The 19,326-nt window shown below is 41.7% G+C and overlaps 1 protein-coding gene across 2 annotated transcripts; it reads right to left on the bottom strand.

The window, feature by feature from the left end:
• Positions 1-4,459: 4,459 nt before the first annotated feature.
• mcidas.S (multiciliate differentiation and DNA synthesis associated cell cycle protein S homeolog) lies at positions 4,460-14,567 on the bottom strand. 2 transcript variants are annotated; one of them, NM_001127804.1, is given in 7 exon segments: positions 4,460-5,731; positions 8,097-8,207; positions 9,120-9,343; positions 9,700-9,772; positions 13,744-13,832; positions 13,966-14,041; positions 14,366-14,567. In NM_001127804.1, coding segments are annotated over 7 exon segments (1,080 nt in total). In that variant the 5' UTR covers positions 14,420-14,567; the 3' UTR covers positions 4,460-5,278.
• Between the last annotated feature and the right edge of the window lie 4,759 nt (positions 14,568-19,326).

Raw genomic sequence — 19,326 nt, 5'->3', positions numbered from 1 at the left:
TGAAGTGACGTATTGGTCACGAAACGCGTCAAGCTACACTCACCCTGCCTGCTTGTATTGTCAGTTTTAAGGATTTAATTAAAGATTATCGATTTTAACTCACTATCTGGCTCCACCGCTTTTGATGTCCTTCCGGACGCCACCCTCTTCCCACTTTCAGTGCCTGCTTTGATTGCTATATTGCCGTACCGGACCGGCATGGAGGGCTGCATCAGGAACCGGAAGTTGATTCCCTCTCTCGGTTAGCGGTGATTTCATTTTTTGCTCACCAAATTAGCAATTGACCAACTCCAGTATATATTGCAATACTTTGGGTGTTTTGATCAACTTTGAATATGCATATTGGAGTTCCCCTGCGCAAAAAACCGGGAGCGCAACTTCGAACGCCCGTGAGTAAGGGCCCTAAATGTGAACTCCAATATGAATAGTCAAAGTTGATTAAAACACCCAAAGTATTGCAATATATACTGGAGTTGGTCAATTGTGCTCCCCTGCGTGCCGGTTTTATGCATTCAGCCGCAGGGGAGCACATGAGTAGACGCGCTGAATTCATTTCAATGTGGCTGTACTCACACAGGCACATGTAAGCACTGAACGCAGGTTGGGACACAGCATGTTGCATTTTACCTGCGTTCGATGCATACATGCGTCTGTGTGAGTACAGCCACATTGAAATTAATTCAGGGCATCTACTCCTGCGCTCCCCTGTGGCTGAATGCATAAAACTGGAACGCAGGGGAGCGCAGCTTCAAGCGCCCGTGAGTAAGGGCCCTTAGCATGGTGATGGCCCAAATGTTTTATGGATAATTCAGTATTCCGTTGAATACAAAAATATTCTGTGCATCCTTAGACAAAAATATCAAATGGTACTGTCTCCATTTTGTCCAGCAATAAGCCATATTTTTCATCTTATGTCTGCTGCTTTCCAGGACCCAGGGGAGGCCCACTATACAGAAAGCTTTGTCCATATGTTGAAGGCTGGTTGAAAATTATACAAAGGTCCAGAAACAGAAAGTATTCCCAATTCATGGTACTGAAAGAACTCAACACTGTGATTGCTAAACCACTTTACTTATTTTCCAGGATTCCTTGAGCTCTGGTATGGTGCAGAGAGATTGGTGTATTGCTCTGCTAGTTTGATTGGTGGTAGGAAAACTTAGGAGGGGATAATAAGGTGCAGGATACATGCATGCATTGCAATCACAATACTGTAAGTTTGTGCCAGTTTGGTTTTAAAGGAGAACTAAAGCTTAAGTAAAGAAGTAGCTAGAAATGTTGTACTTTATGTTTTCAGCTTCTATACCAGTCCAAGGCAACCACAGCCCTTTAGCAGTAAAGATCTGTGTCTCCAAAGATGCCCCAGTAGCTCCCCATCTTCTTTTCTGCTGATTCACTGCACATGCTCTGTGCTGCTGTCACTTACTGAGCTTAGGGACCCACTGGGACTGGTGAGTGTGCCTAAAGAGAGGCTGAATGATTTGATGAAAGGGCAGCAGTGAAGCTGACTTGGAACTGTGAGTAACGGGATTCTAATCTTGTAGTGGACCAGAGTCTGGGAGAGGCCCTGGGGTAGTCAGACTATATTTTCATATATGAGAGACTGCTATATTTTGATGCTATATTGCCATATGAAGACAAACACTCTGTGAATGTTTTTTTTAACAATTAAAAGCAAAATCTTTATTTTTCTGCATTTTTGTGTGTCCCTGTCTCTTTCCCTGCATAAGATACTGTACCTGTTTGCCTACCATTACAAAAGCTAATATTCCCACAGTATGTATATAAAATCTGTAAAAAAATGTATCTATTAGGGTAGGACTACACTGACGTTTACGGCGCGATCTGTCGTACTGCGACAAAACGCCTGCGACAAGTCGCATGCTACGGAAATGAGGTAAGAGATAGAAATGTCGGATGAAGTCACAGCATTGATCCGAGCAAAACAACTGTCAGATGCAGACGATGCACGCTGCATCTTCACCCGACAGTCGTGTCGCATCTGATCAATGCGGATCAAGTCGTTTTGTCGCAGCGCGTTGGATCGTGCCGAAAACGTCAGTGTAGTCCTACCCTTACTTTTACTCATCATGAAAATCTGCACTCAACTTCAAAAGCCAAACATAATTATTGCATTGCAGATTTGCAGATTTATGCAAGACTTAATTGGGGGCACTAGTCCCACGATCACTACATAATAAGCACATACGTGCTAGCAGAAAAATTGTCCACGTTTTTTTTAAAGAAATAAATTACATTTTTAGAAGTTGCAATAAGATGCAATAATACATAAAGATTCCAGGCACAGATACAGTATAATGTGCACATTATTTGTTTTGACCCTGTAATGGAATTCACTGTCTCTTATGCAGCCTTTGAAAAATTACCCCCTGGAGATAATGTTCTGCCATCCCTCTGACAGTGAATATATCACTTCTGCCTGGCAGTAATGGGGAAGAATGTTAAAAGGCAGTTGATGTTGAGAAGGTGAGGTCCCAGCCCCTTGTACTGAGCAAACCGTTTATTCTGTGTTTTTGTGTGTTCTAAGTCCCAAAAAACGCTAGCGTCTTTTCCTTTTTCAGGGTGATAGGCTGAAAAAGAGCTTAAGTTTTTTGGGGGGTAACCGGCTTCCCCCTACATTTCCTAACATATGGCACATAAACTATACGCTGGGCTCATGTGTAGGGCAATATAACAACTCTATTTTATTTTATTAAGGTTTCCCTGGGCTTGTGTAGTGTAATGTATTTGCTGCAACATAAATAATCCTTTGAACTTTAACTTCCCGCCATATGCAAATTAGGCAACGCTAGCGCAACTTCGATTCGATTGGTGCAGTAACGCTAGCGCAACTTCAACAGCGTTCGGTGCCCTGGATTTTAGTGAATAAGCTTTGTCCTGGCGAATCTATGCCTGGCGAAGTGTTGCGATGTGAGCGAAGCCGTCGCTGGCGAATTTTCAGAGGTTAGTAAATTTGCCCCTATATCTGTTAGGAATAGCTGGTGATCTGACTGACAGGAGCCTAAGTGCTGAGTAAAGGTCCCCATAGTCGCAAAGATTTTTCTTTGGTGAATGACCGATTTTAGCGAAATCCGACAAATTATCGTGAGGTTAATGGGATTCGAATGATCATACATCTTGCGATTTTTCGTCCGACATCTGTCAGAAAATTGATTGGCCAGGTTAAAAAAAAAATTATCGGCCCCAGTGCAATCTATCTATGTTTGCAGGGCCAAGCAGGCAGCTTCCCTTCAGTTTTGCTGGCAATATCGCCTGAAATGTTTTTTTTAGTTGATGGACACATCGTACATTTAAACGATCATTTGAGATAATCGTGGTCTCACAATAACAAAATGATCTTTACATCTATGGCCAGCTTTACACACTGCTTCCAAGAACTGCAAGTAAGTTATTAAAGGAGAAGGCAAGGTCTTTTAACTTTGGGGTGCCAAAAGTTAGGCATCCTCAAGCGATCGCATGTACTTACCTGAAAGCTGGGGCCCGTTGCTCCTATTAGGAGAAAACTGCAACCGGGATTTTTCCACCGAGCACCATGGAACGACTTCTTCTATCTTTACATTTCCTGGGGCAGACACATGCACAGTAGAATTAAATAGCAGATTATTTTGTTAAAGTTTGGCTTTTTGTGCTACTACCGTGGTGCTCACTGGAAGAATCCCAGGCCAGTGCAATTTTCTCCAAATAGGAGCACCTGTCTGGGGTTTCAGGTAAACGCATGCAATCACTTGGGGGTGCCTAACTTTTGGCACCACCAAGTTAAAAGACCTTTCCTTCTCCTTAAAAGAAAAATTAAAATGCAGGGATAGGCAGAAAAAACAAAGTCCTTCAGGCAGGCGAGGGTCAGGGCTGGCAGCAAATAATCAAGTCCATATAAATAGGCGGAAGGTCATGGGCAGGCGGGAGACAACACAAACCCAGAAAACAGGCCAAAAGGTCAGAACCAGAGGACAGGGCAGGAACAGGACTTGTGGGAACGGGAACAGGACCGGAACAGGCATTGGACTAGGCAGATTGACCAATGATCCAGCACCAGGAAGTTGGGGAAGTGGGTGTAAATAACCTGCAATTAGTGCAATTTCTCACAGCTGAACAGTGGAAGCGGATCATGGAATATTGACAGGAGGAGAAAGAGTCATGTAGGATATTCTGTCAGGCTCAAGACAAACTGCGTCCTGTGGCTCAATCAGGCAGAGCAGCTGCCAATATACAACAGGTCCCTGGTTTGAAACCAGAGAGCTCCTGATAATCCAAGGCTTTAATAAACAACACCTACTGTCAGCTTTCTGTGTTGTTAGCTATTTAATTTCTAGTCACAGAGCAATCCAACCCCCACTTAATATAAAAGGGGAAGTACAAATATGAAATCGTATAATAAAGCATCCATGCAACTCTTTAACATGAACCACATATGAAAGAAAATGAAAAGGCTGTGAAGCATCACTTCATATAAATTATTTTACTTAAAAAACAATTTTAAAAAAAAGTTTCCATACAAAAAAGAACCGCAGTAAAAAAACAAAACAAATATAAAAATCAGTGTGTTTAAATAACAAAGACATTCTTATATTAACAATATAAATGTAGCAAATTAGATTTTTTATAGTAATTTATATGTTATTTTGTAAACCAAAAATGTTACTTATTACATTTATTAGATGGGAATTGGTTAGCTGATAAATGGAATGTTATCTTTTTCAGTGCAGTCATGGCCCTCATGGGCTATCTTGTGTGTCTATTTTTGAATTGAATGGCTTATTGTGGACTTTAAAAAATGCTTTTTAATTAACACTGTGAAGGCAGGTCCTTCCTTTGTTCATTCAAACAAAATGTTCTTTCATTGAATCAAAGTGCAAATGAAAACGTATAGTTTACAAACAACGGACATCTACATTTTTCATAATGCAAGAAAACTCATAGCCACCAGTGGTTTTAATGGATCAGATTATCTCTGATAACCAGCCTTATTGTCCTGAAATGTAAATAGCAGTATTTATCGTCATAGCAATGCAAATATCCTTCATATCCAATAAAGAAATACAAAAAAAGTTTGGAAAGCCTCCCAGTTTTGCTGGTTTCTACTTGAGGATTCATTTGGCAGAAATTTAAAGTACCGGTAGCACAGAAATAAAAGAAAAAAAGAGGTAATTGTGCGCCCTCTAGTGGCAGGTTAGATATGCTGCACAATGGAATGCAAGGTCAAAACAAGGCAAGAATTTCTGAGTACATTAGTGGAAGTGTAGTTAGCTGACCGTTGTCATTCTTAATTGGGAACCCATCTAAATTTGTAGCCCCCACCAGAAGTCCGAATGGTAAAGGCGTTTCCTTGGGGAAATGCCAAGGTCCTGATTGTGCTGTGCTCTTTGATGGAAGTCCTGAAGGAGACATCTTCTAGATCTGTGTCACCCAAGTTGACAGAGTTCAGCCCTGTCGATGTTTTGAGTCCGTGAAATGCCCCGCACATTTTAATTTCCGTTACGCCTTCCTCTTGCCAATCCTTTGAGTCCATAGGCTCCAGCCTGGGGCGCTTGCGTTCACTGAGGTCGCTGCCCATTAAGGCTATATTGCATTTCTTAGAGATTTCCCGCAGTATTTCATCCACCTGAGTAGAGTCCGGCTCATTGCTCTGGGGGTAAAAGTCCTCTAGGCTTCGTTTCACTGGGAGTCTTCCCTGAGTTGCCCCGGAATTTTGCTTTGTTCTTTCTTTCATTAGTTTCTGTAAAGCAGAACAAAAATGCATTTCTATAAGTCAAAGTCAGAGTCAACTTTATTGTCATCTCAGCAGTATACGAATATACAGTGAGACAAGACGACGTGGCTCCAGCTAGTACATATCACAAAAAGGCACTTAAAAATACACAATAAATATGTAAACATGAAATGTGTAATATATACCGTATATACTCGAGTATAAGCCGAGTTTTTCAGCCCCCAAAATATGCTGAAAAACTCTACCTCGGCTTATACTCGGGTCAAGCGCAAAAACGGTCGCCGGCGCCTAAGAATATTCGCCGGCGCCTAAGAATATTCGCCGGCGCCTTAGAATAGTAGCCGGCGCCTAAGTATATTCGCCGTTGCCTAAGAATATTCGCCAGCGCTTAGAATAGTAGCCGCCGCCTAAGAATAGTCATCCAAAAACGAGATTGAAACTTACCAGAAGCTGCTGCATTTCTCACCCTCGGCTTATACTCGAGTCAATAAGCTTTCCCAGTTTTTGGAGGTAAAATTAGGTACCTCGGCTTATACTCGGGACGGCTTATACTCGAGTATATACGGTAGGCAGAAATTGTATATATATATATATATATATATATATATATATATATATATAGGTATATAAGAATGGCGGCAACTCACAGGGTTTTCAGGCAAAGATGAAAGAAAAACTTTTATTAGACTCAGCGTTTCGATCCCTCACAGGGATCTTCATCAGGAGTTTGTTTGTGTACTCCTGATGAAGATCCATGTAAGGGATCGAAACATTGGGTCTAATAAAAGATTTTCTTTCATCTTTGCCTGAAAACCCTGTGAGTGTCGCCATTCTTTACTTTTATGCTTATCCTAACTTGGCTGGCACCCAGGTATTCTACCAAGTAAACGGTGTGCGCTTTTGGACTGTGAGTATATATATATATATATTTTTTTTTTTTTTAATTATTATTATTTATTTATATCAGTGATAAGTCTAAAGCTAATGGATTTGCTAAGTAATTTGGAAAATGTTTCTCCAGCGAGTGGCAAGTCAAGTTGTTGAAAGGGGTGGTTCACCTTTATGTTAACTTTTAGTATGTTATAGAATGGCCACTCCTAAGCAACTTTTCAATTGGTCTTCATTTTTTCTTATTTATAGTTTTTGAATAATTTGCCTTCTTCTTTTGACTTTTTCCAGCTTTCAAATGGGGGTCAATAACCCCATATAAAAAACAAATGTTCTGTACGACTACAAGAGGGTTATTTATCAAAGTCCGGATTTATCTCAACATGTTCTGCCAAAAACTCAGATTACATCTGCACGGGTTTTTTTCCACTTATTTATGATTACATTTTCCTGAAAATGTGGTTACGGTACTGGAAAAAATCAGAATTTCATGATTTTTTTCGGATTTTCCACCTGAAAACTCAGATTTTGTTTGCTTTTTTCCCCAAAAACTACAAAATCTTCTGGGTTATTGCACAAAACCCAGCGCACATCAAAAAATCCTTGGTATTTCTCCCATTGGCTTATATGCAACCTCAACAGGTCTGACATGTTAGATTTTCTGATTCTGACTTTTTCCACCCTCGGGGTATACAAAAAATTGCCTATTTCTGAGATTTTTGTATTCGGAGTAAATAACCCCCCCAAATGTATTGTTATTGCTACTTTTTATTATTCACCTTTCTATTTAGACGCTCTCCTATTCATATTCCAGTCTCTTATTCAAATCAAGCATGGTTGCTAGGGTAATTTGGACCCTAGCAAACAGATTGCTGAAACTGCAAACTGGAGAGCTGCTGAATAAAAAGCTAAATAACAAAAACCATGAATAATAAAAAATGAAAACTAATTGCAAATTGTCTCAGAATATCACTCTCTACATTAAAATATTAACTATAGTTAACTATATTAAAAGTTAACTCAAAGGTGAACAACCTCTTTAAGGGCAATGACTCAGCATTAGCAGAAATGCCAACCAATAAATAATATATCACATTCCTTCGTCATTCACCCCACTGCCTTGTCTGTTACCCTAGCAAACAGCGCACAGAGATCCCATCCACTTGCTGCAGTAAGTTACCCATTTTAATGGAGCAGAATTGTGCAGGGGTGAAATACTGTAGTATGGATGAGGTTCTCACCACCTTTGATGAGGTATAGAGGAAGATGAAAAACTGCCCTGAACTATTTTTCCCCATATTACTGCTTTAATAAATGGGGCAACTGTTATATTCACTGCAGTGAGTGCAGTGGATTTGTCTGGTTTATGCCATGCTAACTTGGTTTTATAACTAGCTAATACTAAGGTTTTGCAGTGCTGCGGAGTTGCAATTTTCATGCAAAACTGTAGTGCAGACTGTAGACTCCAGAACATGGTACTTACATCAAGGACAGAAGACAGATGCTTTGCTTGATTGGCCAGTTCATTTAGCTGGATGTTCTTCTCCTTCAGAGAAACGATCTCCTCCTGTTTCTCAGTCAGACTCACCTGGAGCTGCAGGGAGAAGTCACACATTAATTAGAAACATGCACAGCTTGCATTTGTTTGTGCATTTTAACCACAGCAAAATTGCACGTTAACACATTTACAAAACACATCACAGTGCAGTGTCTTCCCCCTCCCCGGTCTGCCTACCTTGTGTTAGCCACAGAAGTCACACGTTATATCCATATATATGTAATAATAAATGTATTTTTTATTAATATTTTTTAATAATACATTTATTATTTATGTATGCGAGTGTATTAAAAAAAATTATATCTTTTTAATTTTTTTTATTATTATTATTATTCCAAAGGACCTGCACTCAGTGAAACATTATTCTTTATTCATACGCGCGCGCGTGTGTGTGTGTGTGTGTGTGTGTGTGTGTGTGCGCGTGTGTGTGTGTGTGTGTGTGTGTACGTGTGTGTGTGTGTGTGTGTGTGTGTACGTGTGTGTGTGTGTGTGTGTGTGTGTGTGTACGACATTTAGATATCTGGAAATGTAACCAGAAAAATATATATGTATATACACTCCACTATCTATATATCATATCTATATCAAACAAGGGAAAGTTGTGCTCACCACTAATTTTAAAAACCATTAGGCGGGGGTGCAATGAGGTCGTAACCACAAAATTCACATAGACAAATACAAGAATCCTCTGCACTCAACACATTACCAATATATTAAGGACATTGAAACATTTTGTGCCTTAAGCTATATATAGGCTCTTATAAGAGGCGCCTCCTATGCATTGTGTCCCAATACATTATTTTAAATTAGGAAATATATGTTCAATACTATAGAAATAAATGATATAAATACATAAAAGAAAGTGAATTAGACACATGTCTGGGCTACAGCTCCAGGCTCAATGAGAGAACTACTCGCTAGTCCAAAGGGAAGGTGCCAGTCACTCACCTGGTTGTTCTCCACCAAGGCATCCCCGAGTGCTTTCTGGTTGTGATCAGCCACATCTCTCCAGTATTGCTCCGTGGAGGGAATGGTCTGCACATTGATAGGCAGCAGGTGCTCCGGCTGAGCTTGCAGGGGGTTGGTCATACAGGGCTCAAACACTGGCACGTTGCAGGCTGGGAGCTGAAATTCTGGGGGGCCAAGACTGGGCTGCATGAGAGAGGGCTGATCTAGAGAGACAGACATACAGCCATTTAGTCCAGCCGAACTTGCACTGTCTCTTTTGGCTTGTCGCTGATTACATAGCGATATTATGTTAGCGCACAGCACAATGGATAAGTGAAACAAATAGTGGAATTACTAAACTAAATCCCAGCATCGCAATGTATTCAAAGCCCATACAGGTGCAAAAGCTGGGAGCTAGCAATGTGTTTTGTCAGTCTGCTGCTAGCCAACTCCAGTGCCATTAGGTTGCCCAGAAAATACCAATATATTTTACATATTGGTTCAATGAATGTGAATGTTGCCAATGAATAATAATTAAAAAAATGTCAGTCCCCCTTTCTGTTTAGGAAGTCCCACTCACCTGCAATAAACTGATCGACTGCATCTCGGAATTCCTGCAGGTCAAAGTCAGGTTCCCCAGAGAGACAGTGGTCCTGCAATAAACACACAGGAGCACAGCTATAAATAGAGTCCTAAGTTCCCCCATACAGAATCAGTGCAATAAACACACAGGAGCACAGGTATAAATAGAGCCCTAAGTTCCCCCATACAGAATCAGTGCAATAAACACACAGGAGCACTGATATAAATAGAGTCCTAAGTTCCCCCATACAGAATCAGTGCAATAAACACACAGGAGCACAGGTATAAATAGAGCCCTAACTTCCCCCATACAGAATCAGTGCAATAAACACACAGGAGCACTGATATAAATAGAGTCCTAAGTTCCCCCATACAGAATCAGTGCAATAAACACACAGGAGCACAGGTATAAATAGAGCCCTAAGTTCCCCCATACAGAATCAGTGCAATAAACACACAGGAGCACTGATATAAATAGAGTCCTAAGTTCCCCTATACAGAATCAGTGCAATAAACACATAGGAGCACAGCTATAAATAGAGCCCTAAGTTCCCCCATACAGAATCAGTGCAATAAACACATAGGAGCACAGCTATAAATAGAGCCCTAAGTTCCCCCATACAGAATCAGTGCAATAAACACATAGGAGCACAGCTATTAATAGAGTCCTAAGTTCCCCCATACAGAATCAGTGCAGTAAACACACAGGAGCACAGCTATAAATAAAGCCCTAAGTTCCCCCATACAGAACAAATGCAATGCAATAAACACACAGGAGCACAGCTATAAATAGAGCCCTAAATTCCCCTATACAGAATCAGTACAATAAACACATGAGTACAGCTATAAATAGAGTCCTAAATTCCCCTATACAGAATCAGTGCAATAAACACACAGGAGCACAGCTATAAATAGAGTCCTAAGTTCCCCTATACAGAATCAGTGCAATAAACAGTGCCCCCCCACATACCTGCCAATCATATCCATAATTGGGGAAATGAGGGTAGCAAGTCTGTACTGCCATGTCCCACAGTGCAGCTACGTCTCTCCTAATCCCAAGAGCTGATGATCAGTAGGAAACCAACTAAATCCCAATCACTTGATTCCTTTGGCAGAGTTTAGTTATAACTGACTCTGTGCAAGCTGCAGTCACCCTGACACTCTGCCAGCAATACTGCGACTCTCCAAACTGCCTGTCCCCTATACACCCAGTGCCCGCTTCTGATTGGGCGGCGATTATCCAATCAGCATCCTCTCATCACAACATTCCTCAGAAGCTTTCAAGTGACAGATTAACCTGGGGCTGCCTGTCCTTGTGTACTGAGCCTCACCCCAGGGCAGCCGGCAAACAGCCCCTCCCACTGATTACAGTTAATGCAGTCAAGAATGCACCCTGGGATGCACAGGTGTAATGGCTGGGATAGGGATGCACAGGTGTAATGATCGGTATGGGGCTGAAACGGGGATGCACATTTAACAGCAGGTGAGGTCAAGCTCTAGTCGGCCTTCGTCGCAACTAAAAGTCGCTGCATCTACTGGTGCAAGAAAAACAGAAGTTTGGCCATTTCTGACTATAAACCCTCTTTAGCCTTACAAAGCCCTTGCGAAACAATCAACATAATGTTAATATAAACCAAGGGGTCTGTTGCTGGGTTTATTGTTGCTGGAACACATTATACAAATTAAAACATGCACATCAAGGTGTGTAGCGACTGCACTAGGGGCATATGGAACCTTCTCCGACAGCCTCCCAGGGGTTGTGTTTCATTTCATGGCTCTCTGTTCCTCCTATTTTTGTGGGGCTGAGTTATTCTTTATGGGGCCAGGAGAGATCTGATCTGCCAAGCACTAAGTCTTCTTCAAACACACTAAGTGCCAGAGTCATTGGGAAACTGGGCAGTGCAAGTGCCAACTTCTATATTTAGCACAGGGTGCAGTGAGAAGTAACCAGGGGCTACGGGAATCTGGGGAGACAAGTGAATGGAGAGAATCGGAGAACTCAAACTGCCAAGTGTAAGGCACAATAGCGCAGTGTTTGTGGGCAGCTCTGGGTTAATGTAACTGCCACTGCTATTTTAACAATGTAACTGCCTGGCACTGGGCACTGCCCATATAATCACTGCTGGTAAACTCTAAAGCAGGAGTGCCCATACTTTAAAAATGTGAGGTCTACTTTTAGTGATGTTGTCCCATTAGGATCTACATCCATAAAAGCATTGTTAGCATTCTGCTCCATGGAAAATATTACTTAAATATTGATTGATGAGAAAATATATATTGTTATATTTAACAAACAACTATTTATTATGTTACCTTAACATAATTATAAATATCTACATAAAAAGCATGAAACTACCTGCCTTCAACAAAACATAGCCAGGAAGGGGACCTGAACAAACCTTTGACGCAAAAAAGTTTCTATCCAACCTTGGGACAGCAGCTTATAATATACAAGATGTTTATGATTAGGCGCTATAAGATCTATAGGGATATATACCCCAAAAAGGCACTATAATGAATGGAAATATTAATACTGGAATGGGAGTTATAAGTCAGATAGAAATATAGAAACAAAAATGAAAGGTATAATGGATAGGAATTGGGATGCATACACGTACAGGAATATAGCTATATGAATGGGCACAATTAGATATAGAGGAATATAGATATATAAGATGAGTCCAATTATAGACACAGGAGTGGGCACCATAGAATCTGTAGGGTTAAAGACAGGCTGACTTCAAGACAATAAGTGTATTTCCAGATAACAAATGCTCAGTTGCCTTATTTATTATATAATACACAAAAGCCATGAATATCTTGTAAATGATATCCTTATAATACACAAAAGCCATGAATATCTTGTAAAATATATACTTGTAAACGATAGTGTACTATTTCAGGAGCTGCAACTATTTAATATACAAGGTCTTACAATACAGTGCAATGGGCAATCAGTGTCATAAAGAGCAGTACATTATATATATATAATACACAAAAGCCATGAATATCTTGTAAATGATATCCTTATAAACGGTGAGTTCTGATGCCATCAGTTATAAACGGTGAGTTCTGATGTCATTTCTGTCACATGACTCACTGAAACGTGTGTATTATAATAAATAAAGTACCCCCAGTTGCAAAATATGAGGATATTAGAAGTTAACTCAGAGTTCCATGACCTTCGGCCTCATGTTTTTATATGGTCATGAAACTCCTTGGTAACTTATAATATCCTTATAGTTTACAAAATGGGGTACTTTATTCACTATATAATACACAAAAGCCATGAATATCTTGTAAATTATATCCTTATAAACGGTGAGATCTGATGTCATCAGTTATAAACGGTGAGTTCTGAGGTCATTTTTGTCACATGACTCACTTAAACTTGTGTATTATAATAAATATAGTACCCCTTGTTTGAAAATATGAAAAATGATATGGTCAAGGAACTCCTCAGTGACTTAAAATATCCTTATATTTTACAATAGGGGGTACTTTATTCACTATATAAATGGCTCTTAGTCATTGGTTATAAATGGAGCTTAGTGGTGTCATTTTTGTCACATGATTCACTAAAACTTGTGTATTATCATAAATAAAGTACCCCTTGTTGGAAAATATGAAGATATCAGAGGTAACCTTGGAGTTTCATGACCTTTATAAAAGCACTTGGCCTTCAGCCTTGCTTCTAATGGTCATGGAACGCCAGGGGTACTTTATTCACTATATAATCAAGATATATAAACACACACAAAGCAGGCAGCTGTGAAAGGAAAGATACTCAAGAACAGATAGTATATGCAGATATGAGTGCGTGGGGTGTTAGTGCTGTAGTGCTGCGTTATGGGTTAGCAGGCACAAACTGTGCAAGGTATAAGCTTCTAGTCTGCCTTGCCTTGTTCTACATATTAAAAAAAGTCAGGTGTGTTGTACACCAGACACAATGGGATTGTAATGGCATTAACTGGACACAGCTTGGGGCTACAGAGCCCTTTGATATGTCTCTCTTTCTTTGCCAAGTGTAAACAGTTATTACCTGCTGCTGTGTAATCGCGCCCCCAGCGGCGTCCTGCTGAATGACAGAATTGCAATCAACCAGATCTTGCCAATCGATTGTAGCAAGTGCTGTTGGCAGAGAATCATAACAGGTCAGGGATCCCAAGCAACAAGTTATATATGATCCATATAAATGTTACCAATGCAAAGTATAACCAGCTACCTGTATCTCTAGGGTACAATGTCAATCTGCCAGACTTACCTGAGTCTACTGCACTGGAAGGTGGATCAACATAGATGGTCACTGGGCCAGTGTGTGCAAATATATTCTTGTGCAGCTGCCACAACAAAAAAAAGATATATTATGAGTTGCTGCTGAACTATCTGCAGTATCACTACACAGCCATTCTGGTGTTTGCAGTTAGACTGACTGGTCCAGTTGTGGTTACATTGTAACTAATGCCAGGGAGCTTTAGGGCATGATCCTGTACTGCTTGGCTTATAGATTTTGGTAATGAATCCGTTAGCATTAGCTCTATAAAATGCCATTGTCCACCAGGAGCTGCAGGTCCATTGATAGCGCATGTACATGTATCAAATCTGCTACAGAGATACATTAATCTGCCATAATGCTACATATAATATACATGTAATAATCTTACCTTCTTCTCAGTTTTACTCTGCTTTTTACTCAACCGGTTGGACAAATCCGGCATTGCATTAGGACAGAGCTTGTAAAACGCTTTCCTTCTGTTCTGCATTTTTTGGGAGGTTTGGGGAGTGAAACCCTCGTTAGATGTGTTAAAGAAAAGAGAAGATTTCTGTAGCTCGCCTCCCAGGGCTGCAACCTGTCACAGTACCAATGGGCTCCCCTCTTCCCCATAGCAAGAAGCTTTATGTTTATAAATGGGGCGCTGTAACCGGCACTTGGCCGCCGCTCCAATCAGAGTGACAGGGAGTCATGCGTCTCCAAGGCAAAGCGTCCCTGGAAGCTGACAGTTGCGCATGTGCCGCCTCTCCTGTCACTCGCTGAGCGTATCCCGCCAGTGCCCGGGCTGGAGAGGGAGATCAGGCAGGAGAGTGAGAGTTGGGTGGGGTAGAGGTGTGTGGGGTGTAATTAGCCGGGGACAAAAGGATCACAGAAGCACAAGTGACAGTTATTGTGCAGATCAAGCATCACTGGCACCTACACACTCACACTGTGGCACCACATACTGATTACCAACTACACAACCTAATGAATGACTATAATACAACCCAATTAAAGCACAGTCTGTAATTTGCTTCATTTATCTATTGGGAAAGATGTGGTGCAAAACCGTTACACAAAAAACGAACAATAGCGATTTACAGCTTCATCATTTGCGCCGACTTCTTGTTTAGCACTTATTTCTTTCTTTCAGAGGCGAATTCGGCAGAATAGAAATACAAAATCAATTTGGTACGTTTTGTTTCTTTCCTACAACACAGACACAAGGAGTCTAATCAAAACTAGTTTATCAATAGAATTGTTGCTGGAGTACATCCAGAAACATCTTTACTTTAGATATAACTCCTTGAATAGTGCTCCCATTATATATATATACAACAGCTGGGCAAGTCAACAGAGGGGCAGGTAATTGGCATCCACCCACCAAGCTGAAATCACCAGGCTGTAGTGATCCTGCATTACCATTTCTCACCTTACCATTCATATTGCCCCAAAACATCCATCATATTGCTACCCCCAATCTGTACCTATACCAGCAGCAGCCAAAAAGATGCATCATATTGTCCCTAATTTGTACCTGTGCCAGCAGGAGCCCCAAACATCTGTGTACTTGGGCCAGCAGGCACCATATTGCCCCATGTACCTGAGCCAGCAGCAGCCAATCCCTCATATACCCGCCAATCTGTACCTGTGCCAGCAGCAGCCACAAAATCCACAATATTGCCCCCAAACATGTACTTGTGCCAGCAGCAGCCAAAAATCCATCATATTGCCCTTAATCATCTGTTCAACTGTGCTAGCAGCTGCCAAGAGGGAGGTGGGGAGTGCAAAATTGGGTTGAAACAAGCAGTTTACAAAACTGAAAATGATTAAAGGCCAAGCAAACCAGGGTTTAAAAAACAAAAGAAAAAAAATCCCCTTAAAAGTGCGCCCCCCCCCATGATTACGACCTAGGCAGGCCTACCCCTAGTTCTGGCCCTGATAGTTATTCGTGAGTTGACCTGAAACCAGTGGGGACCCATGGGTTGACCACTGCTTGGGCAGGTTTGGGCTGAAATTTGGCCAACCATTGAGGGATAAGGTCCCCATAGACGCAAAGATTTTTTTTCTACTTGTTAGGAGAGTGGGCTTAACATGTATGGCTACCTCAAGAGCTATTAAAAACTGTTAGCGTGCCCAAACGTATATATATTTACAGCTCCAACACATTTATGTAGTTCATTCCAAACACTGTATATCTCTCACACAAGTCCTGCTCCAGTGGAGTTAATAATCTAAGGTTTTAGATTAGGTTTTAGGTTTAAATTTTAGAGTGTGAGACAAAACCCAAACAGATGTGGCGGAACATATAAACACTTCTAGAGAGTTTTAAGGTCATTTTTTTCGTGCCTATGATTACTTATCTCTAGATACGAAACGCTTTAGGACTTTGGTTTTTTTACCTATGGAATAAAGATCGAGATTTTATCCAATCTGGTGTGTGACAGGAGTGCGTGCTCATTTCACAATTTCCTTGCATCTCACCCCAAGCTATGGGTTCAGGGCGATGCACTTGGTGAGTGCCAATAATGCTTATAGCGTTTGATTCAATTTGCCGGGAATGCTAAACCCCTAAAAAACGGACCTGGGGCCACGCAGGTCAAGCTCTATATCGGGTGAGCTTCAGTTTTTCATTAGTAAATTTTGAGTATTTACTGTTTGGATAGAGCCGGCGTTTTCTCTTGTTTGCATTTTTTCAGGGTACCAGCATCTACGTTACACCACTGTGTGGAATTGCAGTTGATGTGGCAGCTAGGGTTGCCACCTTTAGTGGAAAAAATACTGGCCTTCCCAATATATTTACCTTTTTTCCCTATTAGTAACATTGGGATCAGCCATCATTTTTAGCGGCCAGGTGGCAACCCTAGTGGCAGCCCACTCAAATTGGTGCACTAGCAACAGGGATCTTTGTCAGCTCATTATTTTTTACAGAGAAGCCCTATTAAAGAGTGCTTTAGATAGATTATGGTGACATTTTGGGGGCCTACATTGAATTTTCAGTGGAGTCCAGTAGGATCTACCACTGTATCTCCAAATCAGCACTGGATGGCTCTTTAACAGTGGCATAACTACCTATACATCAGGGCCCCCTTGTTGCCCAGGCCCTTCTACTCTGGGGTCTGTTGCTTCATATTCCCCCTCCCCAGCCCCTCTTGTACCTTAAAATAGTAGTGTGAGCCAGGAAGTGCAGTGAGAGCAGGCTGTGAAGGGGCCTTGGTAGAAGCAGGCCCGGATTTGTGGAAAGGCCATAAAGGCCGGGCCTAGGGCGGCAGAATTTTAGGGGGGCGGCATGCTGCTCAATGGCATCCGCATTGGTTCGGAAGCACTGGAGATTCACAGGATATACAATCGTTTTAAAGTGTCCTGTGCAGCAATCCCCTTTACTCCAGACACCAATGCTGAAAATCTGTGCATGTACACAAAGGAAGGGAAGGGGACAGGGGCGATGAACGTTAGCGGGCCTAGGGCTGCCTACTATGTAAATCCGGACCTGAGTAGACCTGGGTAGAAGGGAATGTTCCTGCCAGGCCCCCCTCAGTAGATTTTTTTCTGGAGGGCCAGTTATGCTACTGCTCTTTATATTACCTAGCTTGGTGTGGGAGAATGTAGAAGGACGAAATGAGAGCAGAAGAGTAGCCTAAACTTTGTAAACTTGCCCATCAAGCTGCTCTGAGTTGCCTTTATTTGACACATAAGTCCCATAAGCTTCTGTGTAGATCATGGAATTTACTACAAAATATACAACAGTTTTTACGGTAAATGTAAGTTATGCAGTTTACGGGCTCTGGATAACAGTCCCACCTGTAACCCTAGATAGCAGCCCTGCAATTACCAGACAGTTAACATCCCAGTTTGCCAGTGATACCCACTTAATCCAAATGGAGCATCAATGGGATTATCTGGATAGTGACCTCCACATATCTGACAGCCTTGAACTGATAAGACAGTGGGACCAGTATTTGGTTTCTTAATCACCTAGCTAGTTGCCTTTCATATAGTGTTAGAGCTCCGGGGCCAAATACGCTTGCCCATCTCTCTCATTATGTCCCTTGTAACCTACAGCAACCAATATGCAATGAGCTTTGATGCAGCTAGAGCAGAGCAGTTAGTTGCTATGTACCTGCTATGCACTACAGTGCGACAACCTACCTTCATGTATTTTCATGCTAATGATCCCATATTGAGCCCTCAGGGCCCTCAGTTATCTCTAGCTATAATAAAACAAAAACAGGTAATTGCTATTAACATATGAGGATCTGCTATGTGAATTGTCCCAGAGGTCAGGAAAAAAAAAAAATAAGAAAAAAATATAAATTTTAATGGTTGAATTGAAAAATGTAAAACTATATGAATTTGTAGATGCTCAATGATGGAGTACATACTAGGAAGGACAATTACACATGTAACTTTTATCAACATGTTGTAGGGGAAATTCTCAGAATTGGGAAATTCGAGTCTGATTCTTCTGGTGCAAGTCTGGTGTACCAATTAACAAAGCCCAGAGCAGGAACCATAGAACTACAGCAATGTAATGATGGGTGATTGGGATGGGGTTTAGGCATTTGGGCAGCTATCATATGAACTGAGGAAGGGGGGAGGAGGGTGGTTGTTGGCATTAATTCCCCTCTTGGTTCCACTCTGGTTTGGGGCACATATGTTTTATGTCATCGCCTTATGCGTTTCAGGAAACACTCCCTTAATCATAGGCATGCCCAGGGTCGGACTGGAGCCTTCGGAGCCCAACGAGACTGCAAACGAAGGGCTCTCCTCGCAGTCCCCGGGGCCCCCTCCCAAACTTCGATTCCCTGGTCAGGACACAGCGACATGCGCACTCATGTACGAACGCGGCCCACTCTGCATGCCTGCATGAACACGACGCGCTCTGCGCTCAGGCTTATTTCTTCATGTGACAGCTGGGGGGAGAAGGTCTGAGCTGGTGGAAGCCAACGAGGGCCGGACTGTTTCTACCAGTCCAACACTGATTAAGGGAGTGCTTCCCGAAACGCGTAAGGCGATGCTGTTACCCTAACAGTGCAATAAACTTCTTCAAATATTTCAGGACTGCCGTCTGATTTGCTTATTGGATCTAAGTCACAATCAGGTACATTCCCGCCAACAGGTGTCAAAAAAGCAGGTGTAGCAATAAGCCAATCAAGAATGTTGACTCTGTTCCTATTAAGCACATGTCATTTAAATGGCAAATTCACCTGATCCTACTGCAAGACAACACAGTGTGCTCCTTTGGGCAGTGTGAATGGCTGTCCTTACCCAGCTCACTGATCATCTGGGCCCTTTACAGAGGGAACAAATGATTGGGGCTGATAGCCAATATGCAGAATAAGGTGGACTCTGTTATTTCAGGCAACAGAAGGG

The sequence above is a fragment of the Xenopus laevis genome, chromosome 1S, assembly GCF_017654675.1.
Source record: "Xenopus laevis strain J_2021 chromosome 1S, Xenopus_laevis_v10.1, whole genome shotgun sequence".
Taxonomy (NCBI): Eukaryota; Metazoa; Chordata; class Amphibia; order Anura; family Pipidae; genus Xenopus; species Xenopus laevis.
This window is presented reverse-complemented; position numbering and strand designations above follow the sequence as displayed.